The sequence below is a fragment of the Embiotoca jacksoni genome, unplaced genomic scaffold (genome assembly GCF_022577435.1).
Source record: "Embiotoca jacksoni isolate LCO1_2020_lvr unplaced genomic scaffold, fEmbJac1.0.p SCAF_6, whole genome shotgun sequence".
Lineage (NCBI taxonomy): Eukaryota > Metazoa > Chordata > Actinopteri > Embiotocidae > Embiotoca > Embiotoca jacksoni.
In genome coordinates, this window is record NW_027185414.1 from 14,018,196 (window position 1) to 14,038,907 (window position 20,712).

General features: G+C 40.8%; 1 protein-coding gene across 1 annotated transcript in view; it reads right to left on the reverse strand.

Annotated features, from left to right (window-relative positions):
* Nucleotides 1-20,712, reverse strand: part of prtga (protogenin homolog a (Gallus gallus)) — a 32,392-nt gene that overhangs the window by 9,275 nt on the left and 2,405 nt on the right. Inside the window, exons 2-10 of the mRNA XM_069174462.1 lie at nucleotides 15,883-16,185; nucleotides 7,231-7,375; nucleotides 6,900-7,033; nucleotides 6,288-6,584; nucleotides 6,038-6,197; nucleotides 5,404-5,651; nucleotides 3,903-4,067; nucleotides 2,609-2,914; nucleotides 1,560-1,748 (exon numbers count right to left, since the gene is read on the reverse strand). Coding sequence (XP_069030563.1) covers nucleotides 1,560-1,748; nucleotides 2,609-2,914; nucleotides 3,903-4,067; nucleotides 5,404-5,651; nucleotides 6,038-6,197; nucleotides 6,288-6,584; nucleotides 6,900-7,033; nucleotides 7,231-7,375; nucleotides 15,883-16,185 — 1,947 coding nt within the window. The remainder of the gene's footprint in view (nucleotides 1-1,559; nucleotides 1,749-2,608; nucleotides 2,915-3,902; nucleotides 4,068-5,403; nucleotides 5,652-6,037; nucleotides 6,198-6,287; nucleotides 6,585-6,899; nucleotides 7,034-7,230; nucleotides 7,376-15,882; nucleotides 16,186-20,712) is intronic.

Below are 20,712 nucleotides of genomic sequence, written 5' to 3' on the forward strand. Positions count from 1 at the left end.
TAGTGAGCTCAGAAGACATGTTCATTGTTTGGCCTACAGCTCAGTTGGTCAGATGCTGCATTTCCTTCAAGTCGTGGTCAATAAACTATCTTTGTGGCTCTCAAAGCCAAACACAATGAGAGGCTTTGATGTTAATGCTCCTCCAGCAACACTGCTCAAAGCAGTCATAAAACACATGATAAATCAGCCTCCACAAAACAGCTTTCCCCTCTTTGAAACACAGCCCTGCAAAGCTCTTTTAGCAAAGAGGAACAAAAAGATCATTCTTTTTTTATCCAGCTCAAGCTATATTTTTGGATTTTGCTGTTATTGCCGAGAGACTGCAGCTTGCTCGTCTTCCCAGAACATTTGTTCAATATTCAGAGCAAGACAGGATCATGAGTAAAATAACTTTGAATTATGGAAACTGCAAACTTCAGCTTATTAATAGACACCAATAGGAGCATAATTACAATAAATTCAAATAATATATTAAAAAAAAAAAAAAAAAAAAAAAATCCAAATTAGACTGAATATAGGGGACCACCATCCTTAGATATTACTGTAGTACCCCTCAGGTATGACTCAGTAGTAGTAGTAGTTATGTAAGTTCATCAGCATTACATTTCTTTCGTATTAGTGTAAATCTTATCAGTAGAAAGATGAGTAGTTGGTTTAATAGCAGGTATGTAGCAGCACTAGTATTAACAGTAGTAGTGTTTAGTGATGTAAATACCTAAATGCCTGCAGCAGTCTGAGTTAACACCTACAGTAATTTAGAGTGCCTCATCGTCTTCCTTTCTTCCTTTCTTCCTTTCTTTCTTTCTTTCTTTCTTTCTTTCTTTCTTTCTTTCTGATCTCATTCAAGCACCGAGCCTCCTGATTTACAAGTCAGCTGCTGACCACCTGGTTGACCCCCTCTGGCCACAGATGGCCAGTTGTCCAGTGCACTGGCCTGAGCCCTCTTTCCCCTCTCAAAAAAAAAGGGCAAAATCAATCTGACCTTAGGGCCAGGAAAGCTGTGATATGGGCCCAAACACCATCCAACAGCCGTGGAAAAGCCACACACTGAAATCCTATGCAGAGGTTGGGAGGTCATGGAAGTGGGATGTGGAGCTGTTCTGTTCCACGCCTAATGAACCTCTGCCTCACACATGACAAGACTTAAGCCAATTTATCACTCATATGCTTGACTGTCAATAGATCCTACAGCTGGTTTCATTCAAATTTTCCCACTGCAAACTATTTCACTTTGTGAGTTTGAGTAAATGTGTTTACTATGAAGATGCATTCAAATTTCATTAAATAATCTTTGCAACATACGTAGACACGTGTGTGAATTCTCAAATCCCAACATGTTGTTGTATTACTGTTGTTAGTTGTCACCATAAAAGCAGTTTTTCCTCAAGATGTACATCTATGCAGCAAAACGCCTCAAAATCTTATCAGTTTAGGTAATTGCAGTGTAAATATGAAAACTTCGTCCCCTGTTGGTTTTCACAAGAAGACCGTGAAAAAACAGTAAAATGACCTCCATATCAGCTACGGGCTGGCAGATGGTAACCTGAAGCAAAACTCACCGAGGCCTCCGATGGTGTGTGCATTATCGGAGGCGTGCAGCTGAACCGGGATGTTCTCAGGCTGGCTCTCCTCGTGGTAGAAGAGCTTGTAGCCTTGCACACTGACAGAGTTTCTGGGTGCCAACTGCCAGCGCGCCAGAATAGTGGTGCAGTTTGAAGGCTCCAAATGCAGCTCTGGAGCCAGAGGAACTGCAGAAAGAAAAAGAGCCAGAAAAACATTTATATTTCTATGATAATATTACAAGAAAGTGTACAATCGCACACTGAAACAAGAAAGGTTAATGTGCTCAATTAACACACACTAATATGCTGCTGACCTTCTTTTCATTTTCATCCTGTGCTAAACTATCTTAATATTTCAAAAATAAACACGAGTTCAAAGACACTGTTCGGCTATGAATACCATGTCACCAAAGTTTTCAGAAAATAGGGACTTGTTCTTAGAAAACTGGAAAGCTGTCTCCAGTTGTTTACATAACGGGCAGAGAAGGTTCCTAACAAGGTTTTCTTTTGAAAAGTAAATCCACCATACGGTGCCTCACCAGCTGTTTCACACTCAATACAGATTGGAGAAAACCCCACAACAGTCAGGGCAGCCATTTCACACATTTTCATTTTAGGAATGAGGGGAATGAAATCTGCCAATAGAAGACCCCCGTCTGAGTTTAAATTGGAGACTGAGGGTAACAGAGATGGGCAGGAAAAACGCATCCTTCCCTCCCCCGCCTAAAAGCTTCAGATGTAGCTCTAAACAGCCATATACGCTTCCCCGCTCCCTTTATGACCCATGACTGAAGCCCTTCCAATGTTACTGACAGTGCAGGGCAAAGGTCACAGAGTAACAAACGCAATGCCTTAACAAGATTATTAGAGCAAGCTCTTTTCTGTCTCTGACCTAAGGAGCGCAGTGATAATTCAGCTGTTTGGCTCAACTTCCTCCGTGTTGTTGAGAATATTTTTTTCGATGAGACAATTTTTTTTACATCACCTTTGTGGTTACATGCTGCTATATCAGAAATTATGAGGAAAAATTCCTTAAAATGTTGTACCTCGAGCACTCGATGCTTTTGGAGTGCGGTGAGATGTCCAGGCAGACTGCTCGCCCCACCCTACGCTGGTGGCAGCAACAATACGTAGGAGGTAGATGGTGTCAGGCTGCAGGTTTTCCAGGAGATGTTTTTGTTTTTCTCCAGGTAGTTCAATATGTGACACTGCACTCTCAGAACTGGTGCGATAGGACAAGCGGTAGCCGGAGACGTGGCCTCGACTCAGCTTGTCTGGAAGACGCTGCCAAGACACCTGGATGTCTGTGGGGCTGTGGCTGGTGAGGCTGAGCTCCGGGGCACGGAGGGGAACTGTGGACCGACAGGACAGGGACGTTAAGTGCAACATAAGTCCTTCGTCATGCAGTAAAACTCAAATGATCACCTCACCTGATTATGCACGATAAAATAAAACCCATCCCCACCCCGAAGACAACAGTAAAACATGATGCCTCAAATAGCTATTATATCTCAAGGTTTGGAAAAAACACAATGTTCAGCATGACCTGCATAACTAAAGACTGTGGCGACTTATGCCATGATGGATAAAGGCCAAACATTGACTGACTTTGTTTGGCTGCACAGATAAATCACCAACTGTTCTGATGTACTGCTAACAAAGCAGCTGTTCAAGAAGTGCGTGGTGCCGCGACTACTGTGAGACCTGTGGTATTAAACTACTCTTGCTATTACCACCAGTAAAATTGGATTCAATCAAATTAGCAAGATGTAAAAGAATCCCATTAATATTTCTGGTTGTGGGCAATATTACAAATCAATGATGAGGATGATGTTTTATGGCAGCATTTGATTTTGTATCATTTTGATGAATTATCAAAACAGACTGGCTGGCTCAATCAATAAACAGTTTTTCATCACATTTTGCAATAACACAATTTGTGTCCGGATTGTGATAATATTATACTGTATGTGCAATGACTTTTTCATATTACTCATCCCAACGCAAACTGACCATAAAACTGCTTGTAAAAAAACAAGCAGTGGAGGCTTCAGTTTGTGGTGGAGGCCACCTCAAAAAAAAACTAGTATCAGTATATGATACAGTCACACATCATGTTTTTGAGTCATATATTCAATTGAAAATCTGTGACAGACATTTTTATAATTTACTAATATTAAAATATTACGGTTACCTCAGACTTACCCTGCCTGTACAGAAGTCTATGTAATATAATTTATAAACATCCGCCGTGTCACTGACGTATGACTTGTTCCTGATTGTGTGTTCACTGTGAGAAGGATTTCATCAATTAAGATTTTCTCTGGCTTTAGGCCTCACCGTCCTCAAGCGTGTATTGGATCACATAGTCCGACATGCGACTGGCTCCCATGGGCATGTAGGCCACCACGTAGAAGGTGTAGTTGAGAGCTGGCTCCAGATCATCAATAATGTAGCGAGTTGTATCGTTTCCGATAACCACTTGATATTCCTCATTGTTTAATCCTGGACAAATGACAAGATCATGAAATGTGTTGAAAAAAACTTGAATTTCCAATCACATTAAGTTGACAGCACTCCTGAATGAGGAATTATTATTTTTTTCTTCCAAAAAGCAGTCTGTCCTGTCTTGGGATTTTTCACATGTGCTTCGGTAAATAACATAACATTTACATTTCAAGAGGAATGCAGGTTTTAAAAAAAAAAAAAATAAAAAGCAGAATATTTCAATCCTACCAATCATCCAGTCCACAAAAAAATTTGAAAAAAATAAGGTTATTGTTTATGTAGTTGCTGTAAAACAAAATGTTGTAAAAATAACCTGGTCTAATTTCTGACCTGGTAAACAAGGTACTTCAGAGTAAACAAAAAAAACATTCTCCACAGTCTGAATACTTCAGCAAGCCTCTCTGAAAAGTATGACAAAGCTTGCCTTCCTGTCCAATTTACACCCTCTCCTTGCCTCACACAATACACACTTTTGGACACTCCATCACGGGCTAATTAGTTCTTCCTTTCAGTAGAGCTTGCATTTAGTGCCAAGCCTCTCTATCAACAACCTCAGGTGCGGAGCACACTGCCTGATACTTTGTCATTGTTAATGAACAGCTATACTCTTTGACTACGTCCAAGGACATTGTGTCACGAAATCTACATCAAGTGCAGAAAATCCCTGACAGATGCCAGTTATTAGAGAATAAAACAGAGAGAAATTGTTCAGCTTGTTCCTTTTTTTTTTTTTTACCTCTTTATCCCCAACAAAATCCAGCAGGTGTTCCTTTTTTCCTGGTTGAATTCTATACATTATACCTCCCCAGTGGAAGTCAGTGGCATTATAATGAAGTGCAGTGCTTGAATGTAGAGGCTGAGCATTTTCCTGAAATGTTGCTTTGTTTGAATGTGACTCTTGTTGTCAATAGCAAGAGTTCCCAGGAAAGCTGAAAGGCTTTAAGGCTTTTCTGCTGCCACACTACAACCCTTGTGCTTTTTGTGAACGGTATTGTCCACATCCTGCATTTTATCAGCCAAAGGAAGGGACCCTGCATCTTGAAACTCCACAGGACTACGGTTCTGATGGCTACTCCCGTTTCTCAAGAAAGAGCTGTTGTTCTGCTTCATTTGGGGGACCTGCTTTCTTTGACGAAACAAGACAGCCTTGATTACACAGGGGTTGCTCCAATATTAAATCTTTAAGACAGGAAGCTGCAGATACGGGTTCCTTAAGTGGTATTTCCTGACGCTGTAAATGCCATGAACATAAAAGGTCTTGATTTACTAACAGTTTCATTCCCATTAAGAAAACATTGCTTTTGCGTGACAAAAAGACAAACAGCCCACTCACCTTCAGCCTTCATGTAGTGCACAGAGTAAGCAATAACTTTGTCCGAATTATACAGAGGCCTCTCCCAGGCCAGAAGGATGGCAGAGCTCGACACCGTGTCAGCTCGGATATTCCTGGGCGCGCTCGGTCGGTCCTCTGACATCACCACAATGAGTCTCGCCATGGTGAGGACCGATCCCTGCTCATTCTCTGCCTGGCACTGATAGATGGCATCATCCTCAGGGATGATCTGGTTGATGACCAATTTGCTGGGAGACACACACAGATAGAGTATGCACCCATATCGTTGCTTCCCGAGGCCCTTTTTCTAGGGTGTAGTCATTCAATAATTACATTAACAAGCTCTGACAGCTGAATAAGGAGCAGCAGCAAAGTATAGGCGAACCAACTAAAATCCCATTTGCACCGCTGTGAATTATTCAGTTTCCTTTCTACTGTGTAACCTGTCATGAATTATTTATTTTAATTGTTTTAAATTAGTCAACGACTGTTAAATGAGCGTCTCATGGTTAAAGGAGTTAGGGCTTCTGGTCATTATGTCTGTGCTCATGAAGCAAATACATTTGACATTTCTGAGAAGAAAGGAATAGGATCACAAGGATCACATATTTAAATGAGCCGAGGAGAAACATACCTGTGATACATCTTGATTCGACCATTGGAGTGAACTTTTTCTCCGTTCTTGAGCCAAGTGATCTGAGGCGTTGGAGCTCCTTCAGCGTGGCACACAAAGCGGGCGGTGCCAGCACGTGGACGTGTCAGGCTCTCCGGCCACTCCACCAAGGAAGGAGGTGCTTTAGAAGAGCAACATCAACATTTTGAATTATAAATCATTTATATAAAATAAAAACATATACCACCAAACTACTGTGTACTGTTTTTACCGAGGACAGTGACGTTAGCCAAAGCGACAGTATAGTTCCGTGTGCCGGGTGTGGTGGCTCTGCACATATACACTCCTCCTTGCTGGGGCTTGATGTCTGTGATAATGAGGTTGCCATTTCCCAGCACTTTGGTGTTGTAAACATCAATAGACTTGCTGTCTGCTCGGCTCCAGGAGATGATGGGTCGGGGATTCCCTGTGGCCATGCACTCTAGGGTGGCACTCTGGTGAAGTAACACTGAAATGTTCTGTGGCCCGGCGATGATGTGCGGTCTTTGGGGCAGCTGGGGGCTGCGTGCTGCGGAGGGAGAGGAAGGCAGCTTTAGTGCATGTGGTTTGATGTGAAGTAGCGACTCAACGTGCTGTCTGCAGTGCACCTTCAGTGAATACATTTATTTTTCCAACAAACTATTGACCAGTCTACAACTGCTTCAAAGACACAGACTAATTAACTTACTTTGATACCGTTCACCTATCCCATCACTTATCACTTTTAACTAGATGTGGATGGCCATCTAGAGCAAACACAGGGCCTCTTTTGTGGTGGACATTTCACTACAAAGCTATGTGTTGATACACAATGCCGTTGTAAAACGAGAGCTGGTTGACACACCTGGGGTGACAGTGAGGGTGGCCTCCGTGCTTCGGCGGCGGCTGGCAATGTTGGTGGCGATGCAGCGGTAATTTCCAGCATCTGCTCGCTGCACTCCATGGATCTGAAGAACACCACTGGTGAGGACTGTGATTCTGGAGGACAGAGACATACACAGATACGGTGAAGCTTTTATCTCTTGTAATATGGAGACATTGCATGTTAAATAACACATGACTGACAATACGGAGAATCATTACAGATTATCTTTCAAGTACTTCTTTGAAAAATCTGTCCGGTAAGAATGTAAATGAATACCATGAAGTTAAAGTGAAAACAACAGAATGCATACCTTTCAGTGGCGAGGGGTAATGTGACCCGATTGAACTCCCAAGTGATGATGGGAGGAGGGTGTGCAGCGACTTTACAGGAAAACCTGGCAACTGAGCCTTCAGTCACCACTATGGATGTCGGCTGGATTGCAAAAGAAGAGATACCTGAAGCAAAACAGAACGAGGGTCATACAAAGGGATTTAATGGTTTGTATTGTTAGTGTCAAAACCAATTATTTCCCACTTTGATTGTTTAATAGCATTTTATTTCCTTTATTTCATGAAATGTCAGAATGATGCGTCTTACCCAGTGAATAGTTGGTTAACGTCTTACAACTTGATCAGTTCATCAAAAAAAAAATCTGTCACAATTGCAAAAATCTCTAAAACGAATAATAGGGGAGAATAACCTCATTTTAGTTGTAACTCTTTCAGCCCCACATTGAGGTTGCACCAAAAGGCAATAAGAGGGGAATGTAGTCCTTTTAAGATAAAGTCACAGGAAACTCCCTTCAGGTGTTTCCTTGTTATGAAAGCAGCTGTTGAATTTCACAGAGTTGTGTCAAATCTTGCTTTGACATTAAACTACAGTACAAGCCCACGCCAATCAAAGCAAATAAGTCAAAAGTCCAATACATCTGCCCACAAAGTCAGTTAAACACAATATGATTGAGGACCCTAACCACTATCAATATTTGCACCATACAATTGTCATTAATACAAACAATATGTGGAAAGAATGATTATTTCTTACAGATAAAATCTCTTTTTTTACAAATGACACCAATCTCTCTTTCCAAACAAAGTGATTTATTTCAGACGTGCATCCATCTCAGTCAGATCCAGTGGATGTCAGAAAACAGAGATGCCTATTACCTAAAGCTACAGACATACTGAGGGCTGCAGGAAGGTGATGGCTGGAGTGGAATAGCTACATCCTGTGTGGATAGAGTTTCCCTGAAACTGAGCTGTTGTCAACCACCAGCTGAGCAACTAGCAAATGGGACCCAACGTGAATTAAAATAAGGACTTTTATACAACTGCACAAGTGTATGCATTTTATAATGATTGAACCTGTTTAAGCCATTTTTGTTAGTAAATGATCTCTTTGACAGTAGTTCACCCGGACTCATAAAAGTCCTCAAAGACATTAAGGTCATCCACAGTTGTATCGTCCCCTTCTTCTCAAAAAGCAGCAGAGGCCTGGGGTCAGTCACTTGTTAAAATAAATCATTTGCACTGCTGTTGGTGATAGAGAGAACAGTCAGCCTCACAGCATGACAACTTTTAACTATATAAATATATCAAATGATCAATAGCACGGAGATGGACCGATCAATCGACTGCAAGGATTTTTACAATGGACCACAACCATAAAGTTATATAACTTTGTATTCAATACAATTACGTTATTTTTGTAATTTCAGCTGGTCTGTTTTGAAGATGCAATTCTCCTGCCTGCTTTCAAGATGAAACTATCTCCTCTCAAGTAACGGATAAACAAACACACTGTGGTGCTCTTTAACCTCTGCGCACACACCCAGAGCTGCTCCTGCTGCAGTGAGCCATCAACACACCAAAGAAGCAAACACAAAGGAGCAGGAAGCAGCACATCAAGTTGAAACCATGTCTGTCAGGTATTCAGTGCAAAAAGCATAAAAAACTATCCAAGATGGTTATATTCTGCAACAATCTTTTGGAGATGCTGCATGGAACCCACAAAGGTGAGTTTATGTGGATAAATGAAAAACAAATGAACTATTTTCTGAGTGAGCAACTAATCGGGAAACAAACCCTTTATTTTGTCAAATGTTTGAGAGAAAATAGTGAGAACCTTGTGAAACCAACAGGGAAACAACTAAAAACAAAACAATACATTAATGTCTGCCATGCAAATTACCAACTGTATTTCTTAGTCCTGACTTAGAGTTCCAAAATCCTTAATGCTATGTTTTTCCAGAAAGGACATATTGCTGTGGTAACCTCTGCTTTTGAGAAAACTTTACAGGAAATCCCTGTACTGCAATAAACACAGAGTAATGTGTATGAGGGGAATGATGAATGACTGTGTGTAAGCGGTGTTGCCAGGTGTTATGGTGCCAAACAGCAGGAGAGCTCAGACTGCCAAAAAAGAAAAAACACATTCAGTGAATTATGACTTTCACACGTTTGACAGCAGCTTGCCTCCAAATCAAGCTAACATTTGTGGTGGAGAGGCAAGACAGTTTTGGTCCCTGGGATAAAAATGATTAAGATTTATTTGTGTTTCTAATTACTAAATTATAATTCTTTTATTCATATAACTGTTAAACTAAATGGTACAATGGCTACTGGGGCTATTTCGAGTCATAGAGCCGTTATAGGACCTGATATGAGGGACTGGATGGACCTTTGAATGAAATTATGAAATGCGTGGATGATGTTTACGACACTGCTGTTTTCCAGACACCATTCTTGTTGGACAAAAAGCAAACTGTTGTCAGGATCCAATCTCCTTGCAAAGGACACATTTAATCAAATTAGTCTTGAGCTGTTGCTCCCTTAGCTCCACTGTGGTGGTTTGATGTGAAGACAGAAGTAGGGAGAGGCACTCAAACCGCCTTTCACACTCGCACGCGCACGCGCACACGCACACGCACACGCACACCACTCCTGTGTTAATGTAGCATCTCACAAAAGTGCCATTAATGTGCCGCCGGGCTGCACTGATTCTTTGCTTCTCTACTTTGTCTTTTCATTCACTCACGTGAACCTCGTTTGACAAACACCAGGATAATCGTTGATTATTGATAAACCACTACGACAAGGTGGAAAACCTATAACTGCTTGGGTTTGTCACACACTGGCGGGAGCCCACCGAGCTGAAAATAGGCTGACCTTTTATTTTGAGCGATGATGTTTGCTGAGGGGCATCTTATGTGTGGATGGTATTATCAAGACAAACATATTGACCTCTTTATTTAATTACATACATTTACTCATTCAGCCTTCTATTATTTGTGTTTTGCCAAAGGAAAATGGAAATGAAGTTTTTACCTTCACATACATGTTTTTGCTATTTCCTTTAATATATACCGAAGGACATACAACAGGAAACCTTTGGCATAACATGTTGGCCTCTCTCCTTACTCAAACACAGAACAAATACCTCAGCCTATTCCCCAAAAGCTTGAAGAAACATTTCCGACCATCTGCCCTTCCTCGCAATCTCACCTCTCACCTCTGACCTCCACAAATCCTGGCTAGCACCCAACTCAGGCCGAGTCCTATTTGACCGCCCCAAACCAGCCCTGCTGCTTACCGCTGCCACACAAACTGCAAAGAAATCATTTTCTCCAGCTGTGATGTTTTGTAATAACATCCTTCACTGCTGTACAGTGACATCTGCCAGTTGTTGCGCCTACAACAAATAAAACAATACGCAAAGTCCAGCTGCTGCAAGACATTAAATGCAGCTAGATTGGACAGCATCTCTCTTTCTATCAGACAGGAAAGGTGAGGTAAGTATCAGCATGATTACAACATTACAACTCATGGCATGAGCCAGCAATATCCAATGTTTCTGGTTTATCAAAGTATGTTCACCCTGCAGTCCAAACTGAACCAGAGGTAAAGCTATATTTGCCACAGTATAGCTTGCAGCAGATGGGTCTTCTGATGCAAGCAGTTCAACAAACCAAAGGTCAGTGGACAGGTCAGGCCCAAACAAAGGTTCCTCTACAAATGTCAGGAATTAGTTCAGCCTTCTCTCCTCTGGTTACTGTTAAGTTTCTCAGCCAAAGCACAATACAACACAGCACATACTTTAACTGCATGTGAGCTCGTAGTTCTACTAAAGACTAAACTTGCAGATTTCTTTTTATGCACCAAAGCACATTACACATCCCTTTCGAAACAATATTCCTGTATGACTTTCTACCAAGAATTTAAGTGATAGGAGAATATCTTCTGTTTCAAATAAACACTGTTACTGAAACTGAAGTGCCAAAACAAGACATCATCGTGACAATGTAGAACGAGGAGAGGCTCTGTTTTTCAAATCTGAGAAAACATATTCAAAGTCATTCTGCCAAATCCTAAAGCCAGAAATGTTGTCATCAACAATCCATGAAAGTATGTCCACTTCAATCGCTCAGTTCAGTGTTCAGTTGCTCAACTATGTGGATGGCAATAATGACCCCCCCCCCCACCCCCCTACCCCTCCAGGGGCCAATCATTTAGGGGAGACATTCAAATTAATCATCCTATCCTGATCTTGCAGGCTGCATGCTGAATTGATGACCATCAGTAGGTCCATGAAATCTGGGACCTTCACTGAATCACATAAACAGCCCTCAAACGTTTACATATATGTGGGTCTGATTCCCGTAAACTGCAGTGTTCTGCATTACATATAACAAAATAAGCTATTTTTTTTTAAACATTTGCTAATGTCACCAGTCCTACTAAAAAAACACCTCTATTTAATTGAATGATGAGCCCTTTGCAATGTTCAATGACCCCATTGAACATTAATAAAAAGCTGTGAGAAAAAAAAAAAAGAAGAGGGCTGATAAGAAAGAAGAAGAATGCAAAGCTGGGAAGGCCCACAAATCAATCACTAGCTGGCTGGCAGATGTGCTGCTGCTTAGACAGGCTGCAGGACAGTCAAGTGACCACTGGCCTGGCTAAACAAAGAACTATTCCCATGAGCTGTGTGACCTCTCAAAGCACCGAACGGGCGGTGGGGGAGCAGTGCTGGAAAGAGCATTTAGCCCTCTCCTCCAAATCCTTATCTCTGCCACAAAGTTTTCCAATCACTCAAGAGCAACCCTCCACTCACAGACACTGGCTTCATTGTCTTTAATCTCCGTATCAGAGCCCAGAGTTGAAAAATAGTCAATCTGTAAATACCTACATTCTGGCTTTAACAGCACTTTTATCCTTTGATGTGGCATATTGGAAAAACATGATGGCAGTTAAACAAAATAAAACGTGTTGTTGTAAAACAGATAGGAGAGAGAGAAAGGTGCTCGTGAAAACAAACGTAGATCCACTGGTGATTTTAAGGCAATTTATAAAACTAGATGAGCATCAGGAATTATTGTAGGGAAGATTTAAATCCTCTTCTTTGTCTCACTGCCCTCCATCTATTGAGCAGTTTAAAGAAACCTTTGACCTCTGAGCCTGCCGTTCAGGGGAACCATGGTAACCTTTCGTATCCAGCAGAGTAGAAAAACAAGATTCCAGGCGTTGAGTTGTCTCACTTAAGGGCATTTCATTCATTCACATTGCAGTTCACACTGTGCAAGGTTTGCTTTCGTCTTTTTGGGGGTTCTAATTGTGCCCAGCCAGTGTAAGACCGAGGCATTCCTTAGCAACTCAAAATAATGCTGTCCTGACCTCACTGCCTGTGGACACACCAGAGAGGTAAAATAAACTTTGAGCGTCAAACTGCAGCACCTCCTTCAAATACCTCCTTTAAAGCTCCTTGTGCTATCAGCTTTCAACACAAACAAAGTGAATAATACCCAGTATAAGATTTCATGTAAATAAATATTTCTTGAACTGTGACACCTCCGTTTGTAAGAATGACCAGCAAAACTGGACTCTAATATATAATTGTGATGCACTGACACAGGTTTTGCTGGACAGCCACGGTATTTTATAGTTTAAGAAGCTTCATATCATAGTTGCATGCATTCGACTTTAGAAGTAGACTTAATATTTAGTTTTTTGTCATGTTCTTCCTATTTCTACTGGATGACAGAGTGGGGATGCACTGATCTGGTATGTTGACACCAACCACATTGAGCAGATATATTGGCCATAATGTATCAGACCCACATTTAACAGTTCCTTTGTCACTGTTATTATCAAATCGAGTGTTTCTGCTATCAGTTATATTCATTCAGTCATAACGGGCTGCCAACAACCTGCCTTTGTGTTACAAATAATTCAAATAATTTAGGAAAAAGAGAGTACTGCTACTGGATCGGTACCAACAATATCTGAGTGACTAGGAACTTTTTGAAGGAAATGCAAGATAAAACTTCTTACAGTTATAATACAGTTCACTGATCAGCTGTGTCACACTGTTATTTAACACAGTTATGGTGCAAGTAAGGCCAGCAGTAGGTTATCTTCCAACACAGTGCCAAAGTGTCGTCAATTTAAACTGTTCCTGAAATTAATAGTATGTCTGCAGATGTGTCCCAAGATTTTACTTCGTACTGCATCAATAATATCTGTGTAAAACGGAGCATTACCATTACAGACTGGTCTGTGATTTTCACTATCAACAGAACTGAAACTATCTAGATGGCAGCAGATCTACAAATCTGGATTTAAGTTGCATCATTTTCATCCAATTGACACCAATATGGGTTTGACAAATGAGCTATACTTGAGAAATGTTCCTCTATTTTCATGCCTTATGTATGTGTTTACATTTACAAGCCAATAAAAGGGAGCCAACTCAGGAGGCAATCTCTCAACGAAAATTCACATCAATCTGAAGTCTATTGACAAAAGTCACACGATGAGTCTCAGGTGTCACATTACTTCTATCGAGACCAAATCTGATCTCACCTTTGTGTTTTAGCACCCAATGTTTAAGGTTACCCTCCATCACCCCCATATTACTGAAACAACAGCTAGCAGGTCCACAGCTTCAGCATATGAGCAAAAGATTAAAAAACTCCAAAGGAGTGTAACTCCTGCACCTGAGATAGAGGCAATGTCACAATGATTAAGAGGCGTATCTAACCGGCTCTGGAAATGAGGTACAGAGGCTCATCACATATTGTACTGTTAACCTTAAAACTGAGCAAATAACAAAGACCTCAGGACACAATACCAAAACAATAAACAACATTTCTCCAGTTAATTTACATTAAAAACCAAATGACCACACACTGTCTGATGCAGACTTCTATGCATTGGGCAGATCATACGAGACAGTGGTGTTGTATAATGAACACTGCCACCCTGACTTTTCAATCAAAATGTCGACTCACTAATCTTTAACTTTAACAATTAATGTAATTAGCCTTGTTGTGGTGACCCGGTCCGGCTGCTCTGTCCACTGATTTCAGGACAAACAATTGACTCAAAGGAATCCTTTTTCTTTTGTGAGCACGGGAGGCAACGTTGACAAAAAGAGTGAAAAGCTTTTCAGTCTTTCACTAGAGTAGTGAGGCAGAAAACAATTGTGTGCAAAGCCTCCAATCCCAACTGACCTGGTCAGGTCTGCAATAAAGTTTGGTCATCTAGACACTCAGGGTAAGGTCGCAGTACTGGGAAACAGCAATTCACATTGGTGTGTGTGTGTGTGCGTATGTGTGTGTGTGCACACCACTTGCAACAACCCCCATTGCTACCTCTGTGTCCTTCAACTGAGCATTTCTCAGGTATGTGAAAATTTTATGAGCTTCCAGATAGACCTTCCAGAAGGTCTAAGTGCTGTTTTAAAACAAACTAGTAAAGCTTACTGGCAGCCTTTATCGCCTCTTAACTTCAAGCTGTAAAGCAGGTAAACCACTCAATCAATTAATAAAACTATATGTACTCTTTAAGTACCAGAAAATATCTGAGTTATGACCGTGAGCTCTACCAGAGAGCACTTCATGTAGTTAAGTACTGCTTCCAAATAATTAATGTTAATTGGCTGAACAAAACTGCAACTGTTATGTAACTCTCATCAATAGCACTCCATATTTAAAGTCCTGTTACTCTTTCTACGGAGGTGATGGCTGCTGTTCTCAAAGGAAACTACTTTTATACTTAAACACTGAATTTATGACAATTTCCATCTTATCAATTGAGAAAATCCTTTGGGTTCATCTTCAGGAACAATAAATAAAGTTTCTCAACTACTCTTCCTTATCTTCTCAAAATCAGCATCATATTAGAGGATGAATGGGCTGCAAAGTTAAACACAATCCCACGATGGGATTACATGGAAACAATGATCAAAATCATAGCACAAGATATGAAAACAGCTATTTTCTGCCCTTTCTAAACTCAGTATAAAATTACATTTCAACATCTTGCGTAAAATGTTAAGAATGCATGTTTTATTTCGGAGGAGAATGCATTGCTGGCAGGGTAAAATGGTTAACATGCATTCTTGGAAAGTGGCACAGCAAAATGCATGGCCTGTTGGTAAGAGGAGGGGATATAAGGTCCCAAAAGAGCGACTCTGCCTGAAGCTTCCCTACCTCCCTCTTAAAATACGAGGCCAACTCACACAGCACCGGGGGAGAAAGAATTCCAAAAGAACAATTCCTCAAGCGATTAGGATGCAATAACATGAAAGCCCGGGCCAGTGAATAGGGGTCATCTGCTCTTTAGCATAGGAGAGCCAGTATCCTGGATAGCTCCTAACCTTTCAAATGTCCTGCTCCTTCATTAACACACCAATGGGCATTTTCTCCTCCCACGCAGCATCCTTTTCTAAGCTCTAACTTTGAAGACTTTGTCCTCCTCTTCTTGCTATCACCAAAGCTGCCTTGCATGCAAGACTGAGCAGCAGCAACACAAAATAAATGCGTGTAGAAGTACAAATATTTTGGATAATTCATGCATCAAGATTTGAATACCATCCACGCAAACAAAACTTTTGTACATAATTAGAGTAGTTTATCACATGTCCGCCACACTTTCTAATGCGATTCCAGCATGATACTCACTTGCGATTGTAAGACGGGCTTTCTGGCTCAGGATTGCTCCATACTGGTTCTGAGCGAGGCACTGATAGAACCCTTCATCTGATTTGTCTCCTCTTCTGCTCTCCACCTCTGAAATATAAAGGGAGCCGTTGGAGAGCAGGTACACCCGTTCACTCTCCACCACTTTTACTCCGTTCTTGAGCCATCGGACGTCGATGGGTGCCTCTCCACGCGCCTGACAGTTAAAAAAAACTGCTTCTTTCCGCATGATGGTGACATCAACAGGCTCCTTGAGGAAAAATAACTCACTAAAGCATAAAACACCTGTGGAAAGAGAGACAAGGAAAACAGTCAGAGAAGCACACCAAAAGAGAAGGTGGTTATCAGCAGCGGGGAGCTGTCAGGAGCCCAATAAAGACTTGAAAACATTCACACACCAGTCAAAGCACTGTGATTCACACAGTTAATAACCGGTGTGCTTTTCTTTGTGGCGTCATTAATTACAGTTATGAAAGGCTGTGGCTCAAAATCCTTCAGGAGGGAATTATCAGGGTTTGTGGACACAAACACTGTTGAAATATGACATTTAAGAGGCGTGGAGGCCTGCCAGCAGGAGGTCTACTGTCCAATACAATAATGGCACTGTAGCACCATAAAGTCTTTCTGCTCCACTTACTTAAGCCTATAAAGTCTCCAGTTGAAGGTGAAAGATTATCCTGTAAGTCCTTTTAATTTACTCAGACACCTAATACTGAACTCCCAGCATCTATACTATATTATTATTTTTTTTCTCCAAATCAAAGCAACAGACATTACATGAAGTTAGTCCACAGTATGTATCTTTGCTTTTACTAATATTTATCCTTGACCAACTCTGCATTTGATATAGCATGTATTGATTTTTCTATTAGTGGCAATTGTTTTTGTTGGACTGACAACTGATCTTTCATTGCAGCTCTGATCCTGGTGAGAAGATCAGAGTCACAGTAGCTATAAATACTTTGATTTACCTAACAGAACAAATACTATCATTATACTTTCCTCTGATCTGCTCTAACTATTTAGTCAAAGTTTTTTTTTTTCATTTCGATATGACATCAATCAAAAATACCTCAGTCATTTTTAGATATCCACACACTTTAAGAATACTTTTTATACTTAGCGAGCTGAGACTTCATCAGTGTTAAACGGATGTAGGAAGAAAAGCTGGTAAGAATATTTCAGCTCAGTTTAACCAGTTGCAGCTGGTTAAATGAGCCGGTGAGTGAAATTACTTATAGAAAAACATTGTATTACTTTATTTAATATATATCAAATCTAATAGCTGAACAGTTGAAGGAAAACTGATAAGTTTAACTGACCGTTGAATTCGCTAAACAGGACAATTTAATGACAATATCGCATTCAGTCATACGATACTTCAGCAATGTGCGTTGTTTCGAATAATAAATATCATTTATTTGAAACATGAACACGTGAAAACAGGCTAATCAGGTAATAAAGCCTAATTTATTTGTCTTTCGAGGTCAGCGGAGAAAGCGACCCGAAAGTTGATTGTCAGTCGAGACCAACTTCACAGTCTCATTAAATATTGATGAAATATCTGCGCTCAGCTCCTGTTGAAGTCCGCACACACAGCGCAGCCTCTCGTGCAGCTGACAGACGGCGTCAGTGATACGCGACGTGTTTTAACTCCCAACACAAACAAACTTTACATGAACACGCGTCTTACCTGATATTGGAAGAAAAAGGACGAGACAGAACAGCAAACGCTGATATAATCTCCTTTTGACGTGCGCCATTTACGTTAATTGTCCAAGCATTGCGAGCTACGCTCTCGTGGTTGTTTCCTACACAAGAGCTGCGCTGCCACTGACGAGCAGGAGCGCAGTTCAGAGATGCAGGAGAGCAGCTTCCCTCCTCTGGGATGGACCGAGTCAAGTCATCACGTCCTCTGGTCGGCACGGAGCCTGCGCTACAGCGACACTTAGCGGTAGCACACAGACACGACAGCTCCGCTCTGCACCTACACAGCACACTTTTTTTTTAAATTTTTTTTAAATTTATTTATTTATTTTATCTTAACAGCATCTGCATCACCCTAAATAATTTCTTAATGTGCATGAAATTCGTCATGTTACTACAACTATTTATTTTGAGTTTTTGAATTAAATAAAGTGTCGGCAATAAATCTGCTCAGGTAAAAAGTTAGTACAGCCATGAAATTGATGAGTGTGTTCCAGCATTAAAGTGTGATTACTTCATACCTCATCATTTTGTCACATTTGATTCATATAGCTGATACTGAATATAAAACATTTTTGCAATAAATATATTAGCGTAAAAAGGGCAATGTTTCCCTCCGAAACAAGTGGCATAAAGTGCCCTTGTCCATGTCCACATTAACCTCCTGGAAGGGCAAACATTTGATGTTGGTCCCCACATGTCCCGTTTTTATTGTTGTGTCTTTAAACACAAATTTTAAACCTAAAATGCACTATATTGATTTGAGCCTCTTTTCACTCAGGAGGCCATCTCTGAAAAAGCTATGACACTCATTTGACCCTTTAGGCAGCGTCATAGAGCAGAGAGAGATCTGTTACTTTGTTGTGTTCACACGGAAAGGATTTGGTACATATGAACCTTTTACAACAATTGTGTGCAGTTATAACATGATTTATTAACTGAGAAACCTTCAGCTGCTGAGAGAGACTTTGAGTTGAGGTTGAAGGCTGTATGAAATGCTGGTAAATGGATCATGAGTTAAGACTATTTTGTACTTTAATAAGTTTCCAAGGTCTGTAACTGATTTTCAGCCTCAGTTCTAATATGTTGTTTGTGAATGATCAACATTTTTTTTCTTTAAGGAGTCAGCTCCTTTTCTTCACATCCAGTCTTTCCACATGTGACAACCTTCAAATAAATTACACTGAACAGTCTGTTACTTAAATAAGACTTGTTTTTTTTTTTTTGCTACAAAATGAGTAAAGTTGTTTAACACTTAAAAGCATCACTGACAAAATTGTTTGAAATATCAACACTGCACGCTTTCTATTAATAACTTTTGGATTAGATCTTTTTACAGTCATGTTCTGTATTTCGACCAGACACCAAAACCCTGATTTACAAGATATAGCAGTACTGTCACCGCTTTGCTCCGCCAAGAACCTTTCACCCTTCCTTATCAATAGAAGTGAGTTGTATTGATGGGAACAGATCCCTCAGTATCAGAGAACAACTGTCCACCAAATGGTCTCTTCTGACTGAAAAATAAATGTTCATGGTAATGAGTTTATCCTTTAAAACTGGGCCCCGGAACGACGAGGAAGCATTGATAGGAGCAGGACAGCTGCTGTGTCAATGTCGATATTGATCCAATGTCCAACACTTATTGTGAGGAGATCAAACCCCCTGCCCCCCCGTGGTCCTCCCCCTTCTCGCTCTGTGAGCCTTTATTCAGTGGCAGGACCGCAGCCCAGCTGTGATGTCCAAAAGAAGAAAGAACGTAATAAAGCGCTGATTTGGTCACAGGAAAACTGCACTCTCACAATGACCAGTGATACTTAGAGATAGATCAGAAATATGACTGATCTTTACTAAATGTTTAAAACATTTATAGAATAGGACCGATCAAACTACTTTTGTTCACAATAAATTTGTCATTGATCATGCAGGGAAACCGATTTTTTTGTACTGAAATGTGTGTTTTGCCTCTCAATAACTCAACGACTGCAGTTTATTTGTTTCCCCATACAAAATTAAGAAAAAAAGTAGATTCAAGAAGAATAAATGATTTCATCGGTGGTGTGCCATCGTTTTCCTAAACATGATTAGTTTTTAATTTGTAACTCAGGTGTAATCTTATCCAGATAGTGAAATGACCCAAATAGTTTGAAGATTCCTTTCAAATTAAATGTAGGATCTGTTATCTCCTTGAAGAAATGTAAAACTACATGTTAATATAAACGTAAGTTTTATACTGAAAAATGATCAAGAATAGCCTCAAGATATTTTCGAGTTAATCCAATACATAATGTTGAAATGACGTCAGCTGCCACACTATAGATTTTTAACACACAACTGATAATCTATTTGCTTGTCATGTGTCCCATTGCAGTGCTTGTACTGTATTACATAACACAATAATTGACCCCAACCTGAGATTAGGTGGTGGGCACCTTTCTTACATAACGTGGGAAAGTGAGAGCCTGACCTCATTCATGCTCAGCGAGGTGCCCCCCAGGGTGTTTGATTAATCAAGGCTTCAGTTTCGGCACATGCCAATATGGCACGGTTTGTGGGTGGAGGGCTGTTTGGCCTGCATGTGAACTTCGGGTCAAGCTCTGAGGCCGGATCAATGGAGCAAAAGCCATTATCAGGTTATGAATGTTGGTAAGAGTGTGGGTAACGGGGAGCCAGCTTTCTCAGGACCTGCTGCCATTGGCTGAGGGCTGTGTCTTCCTGTGACCACACATGCCCATCCCCACTGACCCCAGAAAGGTCCAAAAGGCCGGCCTGAATCATGCGTGACCTTTTCCCTGACCTCTGTGGAGAGAAGGGGGTTTTAGTGCCCCAATGGGGGGTTGTGGAGAAATTAGGACTGTGGCTCTTCAGCTGAGTCACATAAAAGGCTCCAACTAGAGATGTCGATGATTCCTCTCCACACGCTGCTCTCGTTAACAGCCAACAGTACACATGAAAGAGTGCCTCATACAAGCACACAGATTTGTTGGGAATATGAAGTTTGAAATAAATCACTTGGTAAAAACTATGAAAAAAGATGAAACGGTTGGAAATGAAAAAGTCGATTTCAAAAACAAAAATGAATGTTTCCCTGGCAGCATTATTCAA